Source organism: Coregonus clupeaformis, chromosome 29, assembly GCF_020615455.1.
Source record: "Coregonus clupeaformis isolate EN_2021a chromosome 29, ASM2061545v1, whole genome shotgun sequence".
Lineage (NCBI taxonomy): Eukaryota > Metazoa > Chordata > Actinopteri > Salmoniformes > Salmonidae > Coregonus > Coregonus clupeaformis.
Window position 1 is genome coordinate 65,968,442 of NC_059220.1, and position 24,305 is coordinate 65,992,746.

The following is a 24,305-nucleotide window of genomic DNA, read 5'->3' on the forward strand; positions in this document are numbered from 1 at the left end:
ACCTACATGTTTCAAGCAGTCCACCATAGTCCCTGTGCCCAAGAACGCCAAGGTAACCTGTCTAAATCACTATCACCCCCTTGCACTCACATCTGTAGCCATGAAATGCTTTGAAAGGCTGGTCATGGCTCACATCAACACCATCATCCCAGACACCCTGGACCCACTCCAACAGTTCCACAGATGACGAAATATCTATTGCACTCCACACTGCCTTCTCCCACCTGGACAAGAGGAACAACTATGTGAGAATGTTGTTCATTGACTACAGATCAGCGTTCAACTCCATAGTGCCCTCCAAGCTCATCATTAAGCTAAGGACCGTGGGACTGAACACCTCCCTCTGAAACTGGATCCTGGACTTCCTGACGGGCCGCCCCCAGGTGGTAAGGGTAGGCAACAATGCATCCGTCACGCTGATCCTCAACACGGGGGCCCCTCAGGGGTGCGTGCCAAGTCCCCTCCATTACTCCCTGTTGACCCACGACTGCGTAGCCAAGCACGACTCTAACACCATCATTAAGTTTGTTGATGCATGACGGTGGTAGGCCTGATCACAGACAACGATGAGACAGCCTATAGGGAGGAGGTCAGAGACCTGGCAGTGTGGTGCCAGGACAACAACCTCTCCCTCAACGTCAGCAAGACAAAGGAGCTGATTGTGGACTGCAGGAAACGGAGGGCTGAGCAAGCCCCCATTCACATCGACGGGGCTGTAGTGGGGCGAGTATGAGAGCTTCATGTTCCTTGGTGTCCACATCACTAAGGACCTATCATGGTCCACACACACCAACACAGTCGTGAAGAGGGCTGAAAAGATTTGGCATGGGCCCTCAGATCCTCAAAAGGTTCTACAGCTGCTCCATTGAGAACATCTTGACTGGCTGCATCACTGCTTGGTATGGCAACTGCTTGGCATCCGACCTCAAGGCGCTACAGAGGGTAGTGCTTACGGCCCAGTACATCACTGGGGCCGAGCTCCCTGCCATCCTGGACCTCTATACCAGGCAGTCAGAGGAAGGCCCTAAACATTGTAAAAGACTCCAGCCACTAAAGTCATAGACTGTTGTCTCTGCTTCCGCACGGCAAGCGGTACCGATGCACCAAGTCTGGAACCAACAGGACCCTGTACAGCTTCTACCCCCAAGCCATAAGACTTCTAAATAGTTAGTTAATTAGTTAATCAAATAGCTACCTGGTCTATCTGCATCACAGGAGGTTGGTGGCACCGTAATTGGGGAGAACGTGCTCGTGGTAATGACTAGAGCGGAATCAGTGTAATGGTAATAAATACATCAAACACATGGTTTCCAGATGTTTGATGCCATTCCATTTGCGTCGTTCCAGACATTATTATGAGCCTCCTGTGATCTGCATTTACCCTTTTTGCAATCACTTTTTTTGACTCATCACATACGCTGCTGCTACTGTTTATTATCTATCCTGTTGCCTAGTCACTTTATTCCTAGTTATATGTACATATCTACCTCAATTACCTCGTACCCCTGCACATCGACTCGGTATGGGTACCCTGTGTATATAGCCAAGTTATCATTACTCATTGTGTATTTATTATTACTTTTATTATTATGTGTTATTACTTTTCTATTATTTCTCTATTTTCTCTCTCTCTCTGCATTGTTGGGAAGGGCCCGTAAGTAAGTATTGTTAGTTGTTTACGAATCCTGTGATTATAAAAAAAATTTGGGGGGGGATTTGATTTCTGTCCAGTGCTCACAGTAACCGGTGGCCATATTAGCCTTGTTGCCCTGTAAATGTGACACGGCCACAGCCTATTAACACACGTCTCTGTGACTATAGTGTTACAGCCTCGGCCAGACTCAGTGTCCCACTGGCCCAACAGATTGATGTGAATGAGTTTAGGAAGCCGCAGACGCAGTGGCTCTAAATCTTGGCTGAGGTCAGGTGGTGAAACAGAACACGTTCACAGGCCGTACAGCTGTGCAGCGCAGCACTGGATAGATAGACACATGTTCCAAAAACATTTGTGTCTGCCAAAGTCGTCTGAGGTGAAAACTCACTGCAGAAAGCAATGCATGCCATGGATCTGTTTACAGACCTCTAAAATTAATTACTCTCCCTGTGTCCTTCCACATAATCAGTTAATGTGCATACACACACACGCTGAGAAATAGGGCGTGCAAACTATTTCAGATGTTTAGATAGCATAGCACAGCCTTCCCCCTGCCTGACATTTAGTAGGCATATTAATTCACTGCTCCATCTGAATGACATACATATTCTGTTGGCAGAACCTTCCCCTTGCATTATATTTCACTGCCTTGATCTGAGTTACATATTCTGTTGTGAAAGTACAGCCCTTTCTCCATGGTGGTGGAGGGCTCCATGAAAACAGCACCATGTTGAATAGAGGAGGCACATAGAATCAGGGATCTCTGCCTGCCTGTACAGAAACATGTTGCTTTAGACATGAAGCAGCCCCAAATCCCCCCTCCCCTCCCCTCGCTTTCTCCCCCCCCTTCCCCTTTCTCTCTCTGTCTCCCTCTCTCTCTCTCTCTGTACACAACAGGGTCTGCTGCAATTAGCACGGCCGTCTCCCCAGTCCAGATATCCAAGCAGCAGCACTGTAACCCTACCAGAGCAGAGCGAGAGAGAGAGAGAGAGAGAGAGAGAGAGAGAGAGAGAGAGAGAGAGAGAGAGAGAGAGAGAGAGAGAGAGAGAGAGAGACACAACTCCTCAGCAGGCAGGCTGAAGGAATGTGAGGCATTTCCTTTAATGTGCTTTGGCCTTGCTTGGTCAGAGGAACCAACCGACGCTCCCCTCGCCTCGCACTGAGCAGAGCAGACTCTCTGAAACAAAACTTCCTGTTTAGCAGTCCCCGAAAAAAAAATATGGCTGAACTGAAATCCCTATTTTTGTTCCCTCTCTCTCTCTCTCTCTCTCTCTCTCTCTCTCTCCCTTTCTCCTCTCTCTCTCTCTCTCCCTTTCTCCTCTCTCTCTCTCTCTCTCTCTCTCCCTTTCTCCTCTCTCTCTCTCTCTCTCTCTCTCTCTCTCCCATTCTCCTCTCTCTCTCTCTCTCTCTCTCTCTCTCGCTCTCTCTCTTTCTCCTCTCTCTCTCCCATTCAAAAGTTCTAATACTCAAATATTTGTTTCCACATGACTCTCTTACCTCAGTTGTGGTTTCTGCAATAACAATGACCATAGGGGTTGGGAAGACAGCGCAAACAGATCTGTGACCAGTCTACCAGTCAGATACTCCCTGCCTGCCTGGCTGCGTGGCTCCCTGGCTGGGGGTTTGGTTCACACGGCTCTACTTGCTCCTCACCCCAGAACGTTCCAGCAGAGTGTTCCTGCTGAGAGCTGAGAGTCTGTAGCGATAGTCCTGTCAACAGATCCTCAGGGGAGTACATCATTACACATTATCAAGACACAGCCACATAACAGCCCCCTTCAGAGGCCAGAGATCACCGATGCTGGTCAAACATACTGTAGCAAGCAGCCTGTCTGTCAGTTACAGAATGTTTGTTAGCGAGAATTTTTTCTCCTCTTCATCGTTCCCCTTTTTACAACCACCAACTAAGTCTATATGTTCTATCTATGCAATGTCTTCAATATGGACGCATACTGTTGTCTCATTACACAAATAGCTGTGACAAAGAATGTGACAGCTGTCAGTTTGTTCTCTTACTACATTCATTTTGGTCAGATATTTGTGCAGTAATAAACCCACACAGGTGTTTATAGATCAGTTAAATGTTAACTCGTCAAGCAGCTGGTCTTGAGCAACTCCAGCTAAGGACCTTGATCGGTGTGTCTCAACACAACAGCCACTTTGGACTAAAGAATTTCCTTAAACACTGAGGGCTCTATTTTCGGCACAATTGTCAAACACACGCTTGTTTGCAATTTCGACCTGTTAAAGCCGTCGCTCTTCTATTTTCAAACCCTAGAGCCAGGATTGGTAATTTACCTGTCTTATGTGAGCTCGCTTGCAGGGAAGTGGGAGGGGTGGCAATGTCTGATGTGTGGCCTTAAAAACGTGCGCCAATTTCAGTATGTGCAGGTTGGGATGTTTAAGACCAACCAAAAGCTGGTCTTAGCGGTAACGCGGTTGGTTTTGGCATGGATTTTGACAATGGAAGCACAGTCTATCCAGAAGTGATGCACAATGCCCATACACACGGAACATGAGAGATGTGCTTTTTGTGCCCCCCATAAAAAACTAATGTTTTTTCACATTTTGTGTCATTTGATTACAAACCAAGCATAGCCTCCCCTCCTCTCATTGAAGCCTGTTTTGTTTGTCATGCCCAAAGCATTCGCCAAGTAGTCAAGGGTTTGGCTCGTAAAACTGCTTTGAAATAAATCTTAATCACCAAAGCTTTATTAAAAGATCAAGTTTGGCAGCAGCAAAACAGTGAGTGGACTTCCCCTTTTTATCTATGTAGGCTATTACATTATTTTAGCCAGCTCCTGTTATTATTTTGGATGTGCGGAAAAACCCCTCCATGTAGGCTATATGCCCATCATGGAACATGAGATGAGATAATCCGGTTACACTCATATTTAGAAACATTTAACATATTTTCCTGTAACAATTGCTTGTTTTCCGTTTAGTTTGATAAAAAAAACAAGACCTTACCCTACTATAACAAAAGCTGGTTCAACAGCAATGCATCTGGTGTCTTTCTTATCCTGGCCATGCATTAGCCAAGCAGCCTATCGATAAAAGGTTTCTAAATGGTCTACTCATGAGGGTTTTGCCAACATGCTTTTGCATTATTCCCAATTCACATAGGCCTACCTGCAGTGCATACTCCATTCAGCTTGTATACATCCCCATTTCTAAAGAGCGCCTCATTTCCGGTTACCAAAGACGCGCTCCTCCAAACATTGGTTATTCAAATTTTTAAGTCCTATAACGCCATATCAACGGTAGGCCTAGGCTATATCGTACTTATTGAGAATGTGCCTCCCACATACAAAACAATGTATGGGAGCCTAGTATTTTTTATTTGAGGAGAATTGCAATGTGTTTTGGCTTATACTCGTTAAAGCCAATTACAACAATGTTGACTGTCAACACTGTTTTACTGTTGATATCACTCGTTACTGTAGCCTATGCTGGACTTGGACGAGAATATTCCATGCCCCCAGCCGAATTTGAGCTGATGACAATGCAAAGACCTTCAATAACCTACAGAACTTGAGACAAATGCATGCAGTAATAAGCCATGGAACGGCTTGATTGGCCAGTGAGTGGCCAGGCCACCAGCCATCAAAACACCAGCCCTTTCGCACCACCGCCAGCTATTGCGCTCAAAATAACAGCTGTGAAAATAGCAAAAATATTTATGACACACCGGCAGCGCTTAGATTCACCATAGCATAAGGTTGATTCAAATAGAGCCCTCAGGGAGCAAATTGACCTCAAGACTCCTTAACAGGTTATGTTATCACCAAAAATACAGTTTCCTAAGCTAAATATATCTCTAAAGGCTTGAAAGGTCAACATGCTATTCCAGTTTTATTGAAGATTGATTTTCTGTAGTAGAAGCAGCCGTGTGGAATATTGGTGTCAGTAGGAGCGAAAAGAGCAAGAGCATTATTAATCTCCTGTTGAACTTTCAGGAGACCTTCGTTTCAGTGTTAGAGATTTATTAAAGGCCATTAGGGCAGAATGCACGATCAAGGGTCATTCAGCCTATCAGAACGCACCATCAGGGGTCATTCGGCGTATCAGAAAACACCATCAGGGGTCATTCAACCTATTAGAACACATCGACCAGGCATACAGATCCAATCTATCGCAACACACCTTCAGAGGTCATCAGACCTATCACAACACACCTTGAGGTCATCAGACCTATCACAAAACAACAGGCTTGGAGATCTACCATACAGATTATTTGTGATTTATTTGTTCAACAAACTCAGGACAGCTCGCATACTTTACATTCCTGCCATACTGTACATTTGTCCAAAGGTACTTTTTCAGTCAGATTGGTTATCTTTTACAAGGACATGGCTGCTAGTGCTATTATGTGCACCTGGATTGGGCCTTATTCATTGCCAGAAGGAGAAGGCTTTGGTCACAATCCAGGCATACTACATTGCAGCGGATTACTGTATCAAATGGTTAGCTGATACACTACATAACCAAAAGTATGTGGACAGCTACTCGTCGAACAACTCATTCCAAAATCATGGGCATTAATATGGAGTTGGTCCCCCCTTTGCAGCTATAACAGCCTCCACTCTTCTGGGAAGGCTTTCCACTAGATGTTGGAACATTGCTGCGGGGACTTGCTTCCATTCAGCCACAAGAGCATTAGTAAGGTCGGGCACTAATGTTGGGAACTAAGGGGTCTAGCCCGAACCATGAAAAACAGCCCCAGACCATTATTCCTCCTCCACCAAACTTTACAGTTGGCACTATGCATTGGGGCAGGTAGCGTTCTCCTGGCATCTGCCAAACCCAGATTCGTCCATCGGACTGCCAGATGGTGAAGCGTGATTCATCACTTCAGAGAACGTGTTTCCACTGCTCCAGAGTCCAATGGCCACTCCAGCCGACGCTTGGCATTGCGCATGGTGATCTTAGGCTTGTGTGCGGCTGCTCGGCCATGTAAACAGTTATTGTGCTGATGTTGCTTCCAGAGGCAGTTTGGAACTCGGTAGTGAGTGTTGCAACCGAGGACAGACGATTGTTATGCGCTACGCGCTTCAGCACTCGGCAGTCCCATTCTGTGAGCTTGTGTGGCTTACCCCTTTGCGGCTAAGCCGTTGTTGCTCCTAGACGTTCCCACTTCACAATAACAGCACTTACAGTTGACTGTGACCGAGGCAACTCTAGCAGGGCATACATTTGATAAACTGACTTGTTGGAAAGGTGGTATCCTATGATGGTGCCACGTTGAAAGTCACTGAGCTCTTCAGTACAGGCCATTCTACCACCAATGTTTTATAATTTTATATTTCTTATTTTTATTTTAAAAAATCTCAACGCGTTGTTTGTAACAGCTTGGCAAGCGAGTTTTCGGGCTAGCCCCACGTAAATGCCCCTTCCGCTCTACTTCCGGGTCATGTCCCTCTACTACCAATGTTTGTCTATGGAGATTGCATGGCTGTGTGCTTGATTTTATACACCTGTCAGCAACAGGTGTGGCTGAAATGGGCGAATCCACAAATTTTAAGGGGTGTCCACATACCTTTGTAGTGTATGTTAAACACCTACCCAGGAGATGCGAGATCAGGCAGGAATGTAGTTACCCTGGAACGCGGCCATTGTATAATCAAGAATCATGGTAATAATACCTCTTCATTTGATGGGGGCAATTGTTTAATATGAAATCAAATCAATATGGTTATTGTCTACTCACTCAGGATACTAAAGATAAGACAACCAGATTAGTCACGACCAACAGTCATGACCATAAATAGCAGGCATGAAAATGTATGGTATTACAACAGGACAAATGCACCCCTCTCAGTTCCACACTCAAAATCAATCAGCTTGCTTCACCCAAATAGTGCAAAAATGAAAAACAATTCGGCTTTATGTAAAAATTCTGTCTTCGAAATATGATTCTCAGGAAAAAATGAAATTACCCATTATCATGTGGCTGTTTCCTGATGACATATCAAATCAAATGTACAGTGAGGGAAAAAAGTATTTGATCCCCTTCTGATTTTGTATGTTTGCCCCCTGACAAAGAAATTATCAGTCTTTAATTTTAATGGTAGGTTTATTTGAACAGTGAGAGACAGAATAACAACAAAATAATCCAGAAAAACGCATGTCAAAAATGTTATAAATTGATTTGCATTTTAATGAGGGAAATAAGTATTTGACCCCCTCTCAATCAGAAAGATTTCTGGCTCCCGGGTGTCTTTTATACAGGTAACGAGCTGAGATTAGGAGCACACTCTTAAAGGGAGTGCTCCTAATCTCAATTTGTTACCTGTATAAAAGACAGAAGCAATCAATCAGATTCCAAACTCTCTACCATGGCCAAGACCAAAGAGCTCTCCAAGGATGTCAGGGACAAGATTGTAGACCTACACAAGGCTGGAATGGGCTACAAGACCATCGCTAAGCAGCTTGGTGAGAAGGTGACAACAGTTGGTGCGATTATTCGCAAATGGAAGAAACACAAAATAACTGTCAATCCTCCTCGGCCTTGGGCTTCATGCAAGATCTCACCTCGTGGAGTTGCAATGATCATGAGAACGGTGAGGAATCAGCCCAGAACTACACGGGAGGATCTTGTCAATGATATCAAGGCAGCTGGGACCATAGTCACCAAGAAAACAATTGGTAACACACTATGCCGTGAAGGACTGAAATCCTGCAGCGCCCGCAAGGTCCACCTGCTCAAGAAAGCACATATTCAGGGCCGTCTGAAGTTTGCCAATGAACATCTGAATGATTCAGAGGAGAACTGGGTGAAAGTGTTGTGGTCAGATGAGACCAAAATCAAGCTCTTTGGCATCAACTCAACTCGCCGTGTTTGGAGGAGGAGGAATGCTGCCTATGACCCCAAGAACACCATCCCCACTGTCAAACGTGGAGGTGGAAACATTATGCTTTGGGGGTGTTTTTCTGCTAAGGGGACAGGACAACTTCACCGCATCAAAGGGACGATGGACGGGGCCATGTACCATCAAACCTTGGGTGAGAACTTCCTTCCCTCAGCCAGGGCATTGAAAATGGGTCGTGGATGAGTATTCCAGCATGACAATGACCCAAAACACACGGCCAAGGCAACAAAGGAGTGGCTCAAGAAGAAGCACATTAAGGTCCTGGAGTGGCCTAGCCAGTCTCCAGACCTTAATCCCATAGAAAATCTCTGGAGGAAGCTGAAGGTTTGAGTTGCCAAATGTCAGGCTCGAAACCTTAATGACTTGGAGAAGATCTGCAAAGAGGAGTGGGACAAAATCCCTCCTGAGATGTGTGCAAACCTGGTGGCCAACTACAAGAAACATCTGACCTCTGTGATTACCAACAAGGGTTTTGCCACTAAGTACTAAGTCATGTTTTGCAGAGGGGTCAAATACTTATTTCCCTCATTAAAATGCAAATCAATTTATAACATTTTTGACATGCGTTTTTCTGGATTTTTTTGTGGTTATTCTGTCTCTCACTGTTCAAATAAACCTACCATTAAAATGATAGACTGATCATTTCTTTGTCAGTGGGCAAACGTACAAAATCAGCAGGGGATCAAATACTTTTTTCCCTCACTGTATTTATAAAGCCCTTTTTCCATCAGCAGATGTCACAAAGTGTTCATACAGAAACCCAGCCTAAAACCCCAAACAGCAAGCAATGCAGAGGTTAGGAAAAACTCCCTAGAAAGTCAGGAACCTAGAGAGGAACCAGGCTCTGAGGAGTGGCCAGTCCTCTTTTGGCTGTGCCGGGTGGAGATTATAAGAGTACATGGCCATTAAGGCCAGATCGTTCTTCAAGATGTTCAAACGTTCATAGGTGACCAGCAGAGTCAAATAATAATCACAGTGGTTTTAGAGGTCAACACCTCAGTGCAACAGGTCAGCACCTCAGGAGATCATCTCTCTCACCCTCATATTTGTCGGGAGGTAAGATCTGCATTCCAAATTACACTGTATTCGGGTGATTCCTCATGAAACTAAAACAAAAATAGGCCATGAATTCAGGATTTTCACTCAATCTAATCCATAGAAGTGTCCTTTGGAGGAAAGATTGTTGACATATATTTGACATTTGTATGTTAAAGCATAATTGAGAAATAATCTAAATTATGAATTGACATTTTGACCTTACCCATCTGTATGTGCTACAAAGCAAAAAAAAGTGTAATATGAAGCTTTACGGCGTACTCTGCAATATGAGTAGTATTTTCAATTCAAACTGCCAATTTGAACACAACTTAACTTAACAGACTTTGAGAAATCTGCAAGGAAGAATGGGAGAAAATCCCAAATCCAGATGTGCAAAGCTGATACAGACATATCCAAGATAACTCAGCTGTAATTGCTGCCAAAGGTGCTTCTCAAAGTATTGACACAGGGGTGTGAATACTTATGTAAATGAGATATTTCTGTATTTCATTTTCAATACATTTGCAAATATTTCTAAAAACATGTTTTCACTTTGTCATTGTGGGGTATTGTGTGTAGATGGGTGAGAGAAAACAAATATATTTAATCCATTTTGAATTCAGGCTGTAACACAACAAAAATGTGAATGTGAAATAAGTCAAGAGTGTGAATGTGAAATAAGTCAAGAGGTATGAATACTCAATTACCTTTTACCCCTACACATCGACTCGGTACTGGTACTTCCTGTATATAGCCATGTTATTTTTACTTGTTATTATTTGTTATTTACTGTGTATTTATTCCACATGTCATTATTTCTATTTTGTCTATTTTTAATCTTTATCTTTAACTCTGCATTGTTGAAAAAGGACTTGAAAGTAAGCATTTACGAAACATGCAACAAATAAAATGTAGATTTGAAATGGATTCAAATAGTCGCCCTCTACTGGTGAATTGCAGGATGTGCAATGATACAAGTATAAGGATGGCTGTGATTGGTTACATTGTCTACTATACCAATTTCTCTGTATAAAATGGGCCATAACTTTAAAACTAGCAGAGATCACAGTCTATAAATGTGATATGCCCGTAGAGTATATTATGTTCAACAATATATTGGAAAAATTAGCAAAATCAAAAATGGTATATTTTCAATATTCATGTTTATATTTCTTAATATTAATAAATTAATGTAAGAAAATTATTGCAATCAAAACACTGCTCATATTACAGAGCAAGCGGTAAAGCTTCATATGACACCAATTTTTGCTTTGTAGCACCTACAGATTAAACATTATGGAGTTTTAAATGACGCCTGGGTAAGGTCAAAATGTCACAAATGTTCCAACTTCAATGAACTATTTCCCAATTATGCTTTAAGATACAAATGTCAAATACATGTCAGCAATCCTTCCTCCAAGGGACCCTTCTATGGATTACATTTCGTGAAAATCCCCCAAATCATGGTATTTTCTTGTTCCAGTTTCGTGAACAAATCACCCATTATTTTTACAAGAGCCCTATGGGCCTTGGTCAAAGGTAGTACACTATAAAGGGAATAAGGCGCCATTTGGGATGCAACCAAGATGTCTGCCCTCATTGCACAATAACCAAAACAAGGCTCATTCGTATGCTGGGAAATGTCTGTAATACCTGTGATGTTGTTGATTATGATAATCCCAGTCTGTACTCAGTGTAATCTCTCAGTCTGTGGTTACGGCAGCAAGAGCTCAGTCTACACACACACACCAAAGGACTGCCGGGCCAAGACAGAGAGCAGACACACACATAGACACAGAAGCATGCACGCAGGCGTGCACACACACACACACACACACACAGGACCAGCCATAACAAATGACTGAACCAGCCAAACAGGACACAACAACTACACAAAGCCACAGTTAGTTACACATTAGTTACACAGTCAGTCACAATGACAGAAAACACCACAGTTAAACAGTGACAGGCTACACGACCTCGCCAGGCCTTAAAACAGAACACAACAACTGCTCTTCCAAGTACAAGAGTTAGACTCCATAGATCTTCACTGTGGAGAGGGATCCTGTGCTTTTCAAAAGGAGAGCCACCACAGCACAGCAGCCATAGACTGAAGGTACACCTGCCACAATAAAACAACAAGGGCCATCATCCCCGTTGCTAGGACGATTGGTTGCCATAACAAGCCTATATTCTAGTGATTTAATTGGCCATCTGCTGCCAGAGAACTGTGAACACAACAGCAGACACATAGATACAGTCTGGGTATCTATGGGGGACTGCATTCTGATAGGCCTATTAGAATCCTTATCAGCTTTTCAACAAAATATTATTATCATTTTTTTATTTATTTTTTTATATCACAGATGCACTGAGGAGAACCTGTCACAGAAAAAACATCTGACTAAACAAACAAAACCCCTCACGCTAAAAAATAAAAAATGGGGAAAAACAGGAGCAGCAAAAGAGCAGATAAATAAATGACAAAATTGTGTGGCGCCAGAGATTTACGAGTTGTTATTCAAAGTGCAACTGTAACAGAATTTTAAATATGCTGTGGGAACAACAGAAAAGGATGAAGATCCTGAAAACAAAGCTCAGTGACAGCTATTCAGTCACTATGGAGGCTGCTTACCACCCCTAAGCGAAGCTGGGAATTGATCATTCAGTTTGATTTATGTCTGGGTATTTAATAATTAATAAAGAAGCACATAAAAATTAGCTGAGTTAATTACTGCCAATAATAAATCGTATAAGACTGGAAGAGGCCTATGGGGCGAACATAATATTGAGAAAATCACTATGAAAACCTAACAGTACAAGTCAGATCAGAACTCAAACTACCCATGCACTTGGATGATCCATTTAAAGTAATAGCATCTAACAAACCGTCCATACAGATGGTAACTAACAGTAGACTACATAGCATACATTACTGCATGCAAACACCTTGGGTGCGTGTGGCTTGAAACTTGAAACATGACCACGCATGCACTACTCTACCCAGGCGCGAGAGAGAGAGGTGGTGTCGAGATGTGTTCCCCTCAGGGAATAATGTTCCTCCTTCTAAATTATCATTTAAAGAGTTATCATCAGCAAAACATCATTGATGATGACTCACTGACATGCCACCTTGGCATATGAAGTGTTTAATAAAGTTCTAGGAATATTCTAACATAGTATAGGCCATTTAGCATACATTTTCACATGGGTGGCTCCAGAGGGAATCGAACCCACAACTCTGGCGTTGCTAGCACCATGCTCTATCAACTGAGCCATACAGGACCAAGAGGACAAACATGAATATTTCATTGTTAAACATTAATTGACATGCATCCTACCTTCAATCTTCCTCAGAGCGGTCTGGCATGCGTCCTGGCTGGGGAACTCAAATGGGTTGTTGCAGGTCCGTATGCTGTCACACTCACACTTCTCATCGATGATGTTGCAGCCCGTGATCAGGTTCTCATTGCACGGCTCAAATCCCAACAGCTGGTCGTCGTCCCAGTTTTCATCTGATCGGGACCAAGAAAGGTACAGTGAGGACAATGTAAATGTAAGATTACATCAAATCAAGGCATCAACACTTCATTCATCACAACACTGAACGTGTACATGAGATTTGGACATGAATGCACTGCCGAGAATCAAATAAATGGTGTGGTACTTTTGCCGAACTTTTGTCATCATGATATCCACTACTGTATCAAAATCAAAACGGAAGATGTAAAATGATAATTTATTTTCCAAAATGCAGTAATAATTGATAAGGGCAATGCCTAACTCAAGCGTTTTTAGAAACCTCCCACTGACATCAACGCATGATTTATGTGACATTTTGAGTTATGCAGCATTGAACATGTTCTGTATCTCAAATTAGAACTTGTCCCTGTAAGAGTTTTAAAAGTTGGCTGAAATCCTAATTGAAACAGCAAACCCAACACCAAAGCAATGCTAAAAGAAACTGATAAAGTTGCGGCCCCATGGCATCTGAAGTCCCTGTGATTTTGTTTGAGGATAGCTCTCTGGTTCCCTGCCAGTCTCAGACAGCACACTGCGGTGGCACCTAATAGTTATCTTAGCAGGGGGCCCTGCCTGGCTGCGTGAAGGAGCAGGCAGCATTAGTATTAGCTGGTACTGAAGGTACCTATTAATTACTCAAGACAAGAAAGACATTTCAAACACTTAAGCTTTTAAATGTACAGTAATTTCACGTAGGAGAGGGAAATGAAATAACTATCGTCGTCTGACAAAATGATGCAACAAAAGCAAAAATAAAAATGGTTTTAACCTTTAAGAAAAGAGGATGTTTTTTCATGGATTTAGCTACAGAAACTGCTCTGCTCCTCCTATCCTGGGGCTGTGTTTTTCACTCGCTCAGGATTCTAACCTAACCTAGGGCTTTATTTCTCCTTTAGTCCTGCCAGCCAACCCTAACCCCTCCATCTTTTCTTCTGGCCCTAAATTATATCCACTATCCAGCCCTGGAAGTTCTATCACCTCTCCCAGGCCCACGGTTCCCCTGAGGACAGACTGCTAGTTGATGGCATACCTGGGTTCAAATACTATTTTAAATCTTTCCAACACTTTTAGCATTTGCTCTAGTCTGCCTGGAGTGCCAGATGGTTGGGGTTTGCTCTTTTGCAACTATTCTATTGGTTCCTTTTATGCCAGGCACAATCAAGCCCAGATTAAGTATTTGAAATTATTTCGAATAGTATTTGAACCCAGGTCTGTTTGAGAGACTTCAGGGACGAAGAGGGGGAGCGTGACAAGGAAGAAGCAGTGGAGGAAGGGCCTTCATTGGCCCTATTTGTGGGAGCATCAGAAAGACACTGCTCCAATCACCATTGGCGGCAGTCACAGTAGTCACATCCATCTTTGGGCAAAGGTGTTAAAGTTGTCTCACCATCGAGTGTTTGGGATCTTATTTGGGCTGGTGAGCCTGTCATGGCCTCTGGCGTCACTCAATTAAATGTGTCTTCATTTCTCTCTGTTATCTCACAGTTTAATCCCCCTAATCACATTATAGTGAGTGGAAACAATATTTTATTGAGTTGAAATCCATTCATAAATCAACCCTGTGAATGACTGGAGGGTGTAAGAGAATAGACATCTGGGATTGGTTTAGGTTGGCTGGTTCACAACCCCTATGCGCCTCTCTACTGATATGATCTATATTCTGTTATTTTTATATAGCCATCAGGCAACCATTCCTTCTGACAGGAGATTTTAAGTTTGAGATGGTCATTTCCACAGCCCCATTCCTCAGCTTACCAAACAAAGTGGCAGGGTCAGGCTATTAAAATTAGATATTGTGTCTTTGAGTTTTAGATGGATTTTTAGATGGATGGATGTCATTGCCAGTGGCTGAAAGAGAGAACATTTGAGACTGAGAACAGACAGAACAGAACTGCTTCTGAGAACAGACAGCAGCAGTTTAGTTCCACTATCAGTGGAAGCCTGCAAATGAGAAGGGACACCTGTGTTCTGAGCACAACACTAATGAGGAGAGTCATGCTCCAGGTACATCTGGGTACGGGAGTGTTTGTCATGTGCTAATGATGCTGGACATTTACGCCTGATGGAAATCTTTATCAATGAAAAGACTGAAACGCCAGCCACAATAATAGTGGTTATTAAAAACAAAAAACGTTGTTTTAAGTGAGAATAGGCATTGGTCTGAAACCAAAAAAGAAGTCCCCTGTAGCTTAGTTGGTAGAGCATGGCGCTTGCAATGCCAGGGTTGTGGGTTCGTTTCCCACGGGGGGGGAAGTATGCAAAATGTATGCACTCACTAACTGTAAGTCGCTCTGGATAAGTGTGTCTGCTAAATGACTAAAATGTAAATGTATTGAGCACCACAATGCCTATTCCACCCATGTTCTACCAAGGTTTTCCAGCACACAGCTTTGACCTACAACAGTGGCTATGTTGGTATTGTACTTCAAACTATGTGTTGGCCGGTTGCTTATGATTCAAACCTTCTCAAACAACCTAATTCATACTGTTAGAGGAGGTGCTTCCACAATAATGTGATTTGTACCACATACAAGGTAAAGTATTGGATTCTTCACACACCAAAATAAGACATTATCCCATTACGCTACCTTTTCATGTATTTTTTTATTAAATGAAAGCCAGCTTTGATTTCATACTTACAAGACCATCAGGCTTGAATTAGCTGTTTTGTCTTCTAGTAATGTGGTGCATGCCTGTATTTCCTTAAACCTTGATTTTAGCAAAACATGTCAATAAAAAAAAAGATTCATAATAACATCCTTTTTTGGTCAGTAGGTGCCCAACATAACAACAGGTGGTGATGTGTTGGACACAGTGTCTGCATTCCTGATTTCTGTAACTGTTAGTTTACCTGTGTAATACTGGCATAAGCTCAGAACCACTTGTGTTTCAAACATGGTTCTGTTTTATCAATTGATGTGCTGATCAACGGACAGTTCGTTACCGCTGTCAAAATAATCTCTAGCTTAAAGTTATGTTTGTACTTGTGTTTCTTTTTGCAATTAAGATAGTGATGCAACAATAATACACTTTTACAATAGGCCTATATCTATAAATACAAACCTCATTAATACAGAACTGTTTTGAATTTATTCATGTTGCATAGGCTTACGTTTAAGTCATGTTTAAAAAAAATCTAAGCAGTAGATCTCAGTTTACATTTTGACTCAGAAAGGGATCTTGTCTCAGAAAAGTTTGGTGACCACTGCTATAAACGAAAGAATGGTCAAAATATCTCCTCCGGGAGGCTATCATAGCAGCCAAGGACGTTCGCTAGTTTATCTGTGCATATTTGTTTGTGCTCCGATTACACGCAAGTGTCTAGATCAGCAGTTTACACATGATGACTTCAGCCTTTTGTGAAAAACCTTACTTGGCAAAATATAGCTAGCTAGCTGTCCTCGCTTAGTTGGTTAGCTACCTAGCCAACGTTAGCTCTCATCTAACTGGTAGAAAGCCAGCTAATCAAAATAAAACCACATTCATTGGCTAGCTACCTTTATTTGCCTGTTTGTTGGCTAGCTAGCTTTCAGTCCGGCTACCTGCTGGACTTTGTACAAGCAAGCTAACGTTAGCTAGCTAAAGTTAGCTAGTTAGCTACCTAGCTAATCAAAATATCTGTTTGCATTTATTGATTTCCCTCAGCTTGAATACCACCATATAGCTAGCTATATACAGTAGCCTAGGTTTGTTCGCATACACTTCTTATGACTGGAAGCATGGTGCAAGCAGCTGTGTAGTTGCCGAGCAACAGACTCAGTGTTAGAACGCTGAGTTTCGGCTAGAACATATGTTAGCATTGTCAGAAATGCTACAAAAATGTAGAAGGTAGCACATCAATGTTTCTTAACGGATGGAAACTATAAATGTAATAAAAACTGTTGCGCCTACAAACTTAGCCAATCTGGCATTTTTTAAGTCCAATGGTCACTTCATGGACGCTATCGTTTCATTTTAATCTGACGTCTAGGATTTGAGCTAGGTAGGCACACGAATTGCTAACGACCCTGTTAAAAAATCCGGTATGTGGTTCTAAGTAATGGACGGACAGCTCATGACGAGAGGCGGGAGTGTGTTGTGTACCTCTAATCAAGTTGATTTGCAAATATTCATCGAGATCGGTGTCATATTGGCTTATATATGATGATAGAGAGATTTGAATTTAACGCTGAGCTTCCACCAATACCTATAATAGACGTGACTATTGTCGTCTTTTTTTAATAGGTGATGGCAGCACTATATGGTGTACCGTTTAGGTGAACTGCACCTTTAAACCCCCTTTGGAGAACTGCACCTTTAAACCCTGTTTAGAGAACTGCACCTTTAAATCTTGTTTAGAGAACTGCATCTTTACATCTTGTTTAGGAGAAATGCACCTTTAAACCCTGTTTAAAGAACTGCACCTTTAATCCTCATTTAGAGAACTGCACCTTTAAACCTGGTTTAGAGAACTGTATCTTTTAACCCCATTTACAGAACTTCACCTTTAAACCCTGGTGGCCATCTGTCTAACAGGAAACTCTTGAGAATGGACCTCCGTGGAGCTCATCTCATTTTGTAAATATCCAGCTGCAGAAATGGCTAACATCACAGAGTAAAAATGTAAACTATGCATGTCGCCTTAGACAAGGGTGTGAGCTAAGCAAATACATTATTATTATTCCTCCCCAGCCCTCATGCCATAGCATGCATGTAGCTTGTATAGAGAAGCTAGAGAGGAATGCTAAACAGCAACAGAACACAGAAAATACAGAACATTCTATCCTAGTGTTAGAATCTCTGTTACATTGGCTTCCTGTTTTTTTGTCGCTCAGAATTATTTCAGGTTGTTTTTAAAGCACTAAATTATTTGGCATCAGGCTTGCCAGTCTGACAAGCAGCCAGCTTCGCTAACTTTCAGATACGCTTCTGTGAGCCAAGTGCACACATTCCAAGAGTAAACTGTTAAAACAAGAAGAAGATGCATCCTAGTTCCTCTCAACTTCTGACAGAAGACAGAAGGCATTTCTATGTATACTGAACAAAAATATAAATGCAACAATTTCAAAGATTTTACTGAGTTACAGTTCTTAGAAATCAGTCAATTGAAATAAATAAATTAGGCCCTAATCTATGGATTTCACAGGGGCGCAGCCATGGGTGAGTCTGGGAATGCATAGGCCCACCCTGTTGGGGGCCAGGCCCAGCCAATCAGAATGATTTTTACCCCACAAAAGGGCATTATTACAGACAGAAATACTCCTCAGCACCCCTCCACCTGCTCAGACGATCCCGCAGGTGAAGAAGCCAGATGTGGAGGTCCTGGGCTGGTGTGGTTACACGTGGTCTGCGGTTGTGAGGCCGGTTGGATGTACTGACAAATTCTCTAAAACGACGTTGGAGGCGGCTTATGGTAGAGAAACGAACATTGAATTCTCTGGCAACAGCTCTGTTGGACATTCCTGCAGTCAGCATGCCAATTGCACGCTCCCTCAAAACTTGAGACATCTGTGGCATTGTGTTGTGTGGCAAAACTGCACATTGTAGAGTGGCCTTTTATTGTCCCCAGCACAAGGTGCACCTGTGTAATGATCATGCTGTTAAATCAGCTTCTTGATATGCCACACCTGTCAGGTGGATGGATTATCTTGGCAAAGGAGAAATGCTCACTAACAGGGATGTAAACAAATTTGTACCCACAATTTGAGAGAAATAAGCTTTTTGTAAGTATGGAACATTTCTGGTATCTTTTTATTTCAGCTCATGAAAAATGGGACCAACACTTTACATGTTGCGTTTATATTTTTGTTCAGTATAGAAAGAAAACAATTTCATTTGGCCACATTACCATTTGAAATACAAGGAAGCCAACTAGAGCCAGCCATATTCCAGCTTTGTGGCACGGCCCTGGTCTTATCTCAATGACATTTCATTTCACATCAACATTTTATCAACACTGCTGCTGGGCCTCAATGGAGGGATTTAATGTAGATTTGAAAAGCACTGATGCAATGAATCTTGTATTGACCACAGTCCAATGGTTGATTAATTATCTTTAGATGAGTTCATAACCACAATGATAATCCACGCTGTAACCGAACCAGTCATTTTCTCATACAGACTCATTGGTTATGATCATTACTTAACAATTTCTGTAATTGTACTATTGTCATCTGGTTTATTTTTCCTATTACTCATTGAGAGAGCATGAACATTAATAGGACGACCACCAAGAGCCACTCAGACAATGTGACAATGGTGTACTGTGACACCATGGTGTGCGAGGAACACCATGCTTGGGATTCATGGCGCACCTATTTAGAACAGTGTCACTTCAAAGTCATTCACAGCTATAGCTTTGCCATTTGGGCTCACTTGAAGGCTCTGTGTTGAGTGACAGACACATCAAGAAGACCCTATTGTGTAAGCCCCACGGAGGCTAGGGGGAGGTGGTGTAGCAACGCCAGGGTTGTGGGTTTGATTCCCAATGGGGGCACATACACTAAAATGTTATGTACTCATTGTATTGTATGTTTCTTTGGATAAAAGCATCTGCTAAATGGTCTATTTTTTTTAAATTATTGCATGATTTGTTGCCTGTTATTTGCATATTGCCCCCCGGTAGACCTGGGAGCTATTCCTATGAGACAGACCTTTCAGACGCTAAACAACTGGTGCACGTAATCAATGACTTCCAATATGGTTAACATCAAGGACGGGGTAGAACCTATTCCTTATCCCAATTTCCTCTTTAATAGGCCCGCGTGAACAGGAAACGCTCCTTCCTTCCTCCTCTTGTTCCTCTAAACATTCTGTGAAAGATGTATAATTCAGTGAGACATACATACATATTCATGAGAGATTATTATTCCACATACTTCAAAAACCATGTCAATGACTGACTACAAACACTTGTGTGTGGTGGTGCTGTGCTCCTTTTCAGAGTCGGATAACAATAATCATTGCAGTTGTTTTTCACTAAAAATGGCTGTCAAACTATACAACGGCAAAATTATGTAGAAATAGAAATGGCAGATAGGATGTCAGACAGTCAGTGTGTTGTAAAGGACATTGCAGTGCTGCTGTGCTGAGAGCCTGGAGGCAGTAAAATGGCCTGAAGCTGGAGCTGCCTGTATGCCTGCCTGCCTAGCTGCCTGGGCGGTAATGTAACTTCTGTGGCAGTGAGCAGCTAATATCCCCTGAGACCCTGACCATCCGACATCACTAACTGGGGAACTGGGACAGAAAAAAGACATAACATCCACAGCAGGGCCATCAAACCAAGTGGGACGACCCTGAACCCCCAGAGCCTCCAGAGAGCCTCCAGTCTGATGGTGCTCTTTGTTACACGTTGTCCCGTTAGCCAGGCAGTGTTCTGGGGATCTGTTGGAGGTGAGCTGTTAGCCAGGCACTGTTCTGGGGATCTGTTGGAGGTGAGCTGTTAGCCAGGCACTGTTCTGGGGATCTGTTGGAGGTGAGCTGTTAGCCAGGCACTGTTCTGGGGATCTGTTGGAGGTGAGCTGTTAGCCAGGCACTGTTCTGGGCATCTATTGGAGGTGAGCTGTTAGCCAGGCACTGTTCTGGGGATCTGTTGGAGGTGAGCTGTTAGCCAGGCACTGTTCTGGGCATCTGTTGGAGGTGAGCTGTTAGCCAGGCACTGTTCTGGGCATCTGTTGGAGGTGAGCTGTTAGCCAGGCACTGTTCTGGGCATCTGTTGGAGGTGAGCTCGGGGTAAGCAACTTATACCCTTACCCAGTGTGATTGTCCAAACTTTGTGTGATTAGTGAGAGTCACTGGTTCTGGCTGACATAATCTGTAGGTTTTGGAAATGTGATCGGATTCATTTCAACACCTGCCCAGCCTGGGACTGCATGGGTATAAATTCAGGGGCTAAAAGGCATTTATTTAATCTGACCCTTCGCATTAAGAGAGACGCTCTCCGCTGATAACAGTATCAGACTGTGGTACCTCGGAGGTATGGCGGAGCCGAGCCCCCTGTGTTACACCAACAAAGGCCTGTGCACCGCCTGCGTCGTTGTGACACTCATCATCATTCATAAAGAGTCAGCTGACATTAGCTGTCATGAGGCGTGACACATTGTGTGCTCTGGCTCTGTGACACTATGAACAGCAGCAGGTATGTAAGTGGTGGTGAATACTGGGGCTCTGATGTGCTGGGTGAATATAGGGCCTCTGAGGGACAGCTAGATAACATTAGGGGTTGGAGGTGGAAGGTGGTGGCGACTATAGCTCTAATGTGTTGGGGAAAGGTCCTGTGGGGAATGGGGGGAACATTTAAGGTTGGAGATGGGGGGGGGGGGGTACGCTATGGGGCGAAGGTCATGCTCTGTACTTTCAATAACTGGCGTTCCATGCTTTGATCTGGTTCAACCCTCCAGGGGACCGTTAACAGAGACAAACTATAGCTGCTGTTTTCTCCACCTGCCTATTCATCACCTGCCTGAGAGACAACTTAGGCTACTTACTGGCCAAACATTTGAGACGCTCATCAACATGTTTTCATTAATGGCCGCCCCTGTTGAAACATGACTCCTCCTGTCTCCCTCTGTGGCGTCCTCCAAGGCTCTGTCTGTCTGTGGTTACAGTAAGGCTGCATAGAGGACTAAATCATGTCAGGGTTGTCTCTCACCACACATATATTGGAATGTTTTGGAAAAAAGCTTTCATATCTTTGAGCTGTAGGATTTTATGAATCTCATTTGAATGATTTGGTTACATTCAGTCTGCTTGATTTTATTTAAGTATTCAGAGTGAGACAAAACAGATATCACATGGACTTTAAAATCATTATATCAGTTTTCCTCTCCACTGGGATTCTATAGAGTTGGAAGTGAGTGCCCACTGGGTACAGACTTCAGTTTAATGTCTAGTTTTGCATTTGGTTGAGTTGTGAACTAACGTGAATTCAACGTGAAATCCCCCCAAAAATGTCACCCTGTCATTGGATTTAGGTGAAAAGTTGGGTGAAAAAATACAAAATTTCCTTATGTTGATGACTTTTTGCAAATCCAATCAGTTTTCCACGTTGTTTCAACATCATCACATTGAATTTTATCGGTTGAAATGAAGTGGGCCAGTGGGTTGGTATTGAACATATTGATTCTCCCATGTATCTCTCAGATGTGATCAAGATTACTTTTTCTTCAATGTTCAAGGACTCGAGCCCCTTCATCAACAAGTGCAATTAGGCTACATAAGCTTGTGCAAAACTACAGCATTCTAGAGAGCCAGAGCCAGCCGCGTCACTAATTGAGTCACCGCGAATAGCGAACACTACATGGCCACAAAATATAATAGGCTACACCTGTGATTCCAGGTAGCGCACCCTATTTGCGGGGCACGTCCTATTCGTTTGTGGCGATGTAAAATATACGGGGCTGAAGCGTAAATTGAGTTGCATAGCAGACATTCCATTGAAAAACCAACAAGCCTCGGCGGAAAGAGAGGGGCTGGCACCGCGTCCAAAAACAGCAAGGAATCCGTTAGCAATATCCTAAAGAAATGGAAAACCGACATGCTGCAAACACATTAACCAGCTTGCTTGCTCAATCTCTCTCTTATTCCAGACCCCCACCATTTGCCAGACCAGCAGCATGGAGAGACATGTTTATGCAACTGCAAGTTATAGCTCTACCTTGACTATAGAAATAAACAGCATGAAAAGCAACAGCATTCACTTTTGAAAATAGTAATAACTTCCTAGTAGCCACAATATAATAATCTAATATTCATCATTATTATTAGGCCTATTACTGTGTACTAACTGTTAGTAGCCTAACAGAGCAATAGGCCTAAGCATTTATGATATTTAATGACAGAAATGCCAAGTGCACATTATGTAGAACTCAAACATTGCTCATTGCTATTATTTTCAAGTAATTTGAATGCATTCTATATAATATATAGCCTATTATGCATTGTATTCCACTATCTGATTTTGATTCGATAGCTTATAATAGGCTGCCATGCGTAGCCAAAGTGGAACCCTATCTTTGTACAATGGACATGTGTTTTCTGTGAACTTTTAGACAGAGCATAGTCCCTATTCATAATGATGAAACAGTGTAAATAGAATACAAACCTTCACAGACTCCGACCTCATACTGCGTGATGGATCCACCGTTTAGCGGCGGTCTGATCACGCACCGGAGCCCGCGGTCGCAAGTCCCATACAGACCGTAGACACCGCCGCAGCTTTCGTTTTTCTGCTTGGCGCAGACGGAGCAGCAGCCACAGATACCTAGCACCACCGCGCCGGAGCAATGCTTTGGCTCCTCGCATTTAGACTCATCACACGGCAGACATAAAAGAGCCAGGCTGCTCTTCCAAATCAGGGAGATCAGAATGCATCTCGTTATAAGGTACATCCTGGCAGAGGCCATGTAGAAAATTGCTAATATATATCCACAACGCACCCCCCCCCAGACCCCCAATCACCAGTCCAGCGAGGTAGAAAACCCCAGCTAAACTATGCAACACGAAGAGCAACACGCAGTTCTTCTAAAGAGGCTCAAAGTTCCGGTAAACCGTCTAGATTTGTGCTGTATGTTGTTATACTTTCCGTTAGAGAAACTTTTGTCCCGGTGCTTGTAAACCAGGAAAGAAAACGATCCGTTAAAATGCGCATGAATCTGCAACTATCCCACACCACTGTACATAGAGTGCATGGTTTCTGTGTTCCGCACTGTAAGTCGTGAGTTTCAGTTTGTTTTAAGAAACTTTCTTCACTGTACTCAAACGTCTCCTTCTCCTTCCCCTCGGAGTCACTCCGTTTCGCTCTCAGAAAGCAAGGGAATTCTTCCTATTCAGTTCGTCCGTAACTGCAACACAAAGGCTCTATAATCTCTCCGTTCCCTCTCGTGGAAGCGCAATAGGCTACTCTATTCGTTTTGCTATGCGAGATTCGCTTTACCTAACTGAAAAAAAATGTTTTCCTGCTACTGCACATTCAGTGTGTCTCTCATGTTTTTGTCGTCCTCCAGTGTAGCTCTCTACGCCTGCATCTGCGCCCCCTTGGTAGTTCAGTCCCCCCTCACCGTGACCTCATAACGGAACCACTCCCATCTTGCATTTCTTTGCTCCATTGGATAGTTCATTCCAGATATGGAACACAGGAAGCTGCAGAGAGTCAGTGCAACCTGGTCTCAGAGCATTTCGTATTATGGTCAGTGATACACGGACTGAGAATATAGTTTAGGCACAGGGCAGGTGTGGTTTGG

At 43.0% G+C, this 24,305-nt stretch overlaps 1 protein-coding gene across 1 annotated transcript in view; it reads right to left on the reverse strand.

Annotated features, from left to right (window-relative positions):
* The window catches only part of LOC121544755 (cysteine-rich motor neuron 1 protein-like), a 153,238-nt gene extending 129,172 nt beyond the window's left edge, over window positions 1-24,066 (reverse strand). The window contains exons 1-2 of the mRNA XM_041854874.2: window positions 23,168-24,066; window positions 12,906-13,079 (exon numbers count right to left, since the gene is read on the reverse strand). Coding sequence (XP_041710808.1) covers window positions 12,906-13,079; window positions 23,168-23,468 — 475 coding nt within the window. The 5' untranslated portion in view covers window positions 23,469-24,066. The remainder of the gene's footprint in view (window positions 1-12,905; window positions 13,080-23,167) is intronic.
* Between the last annotated feature and the right edge of the window lie 239 nt (window positions 24,067-24,305).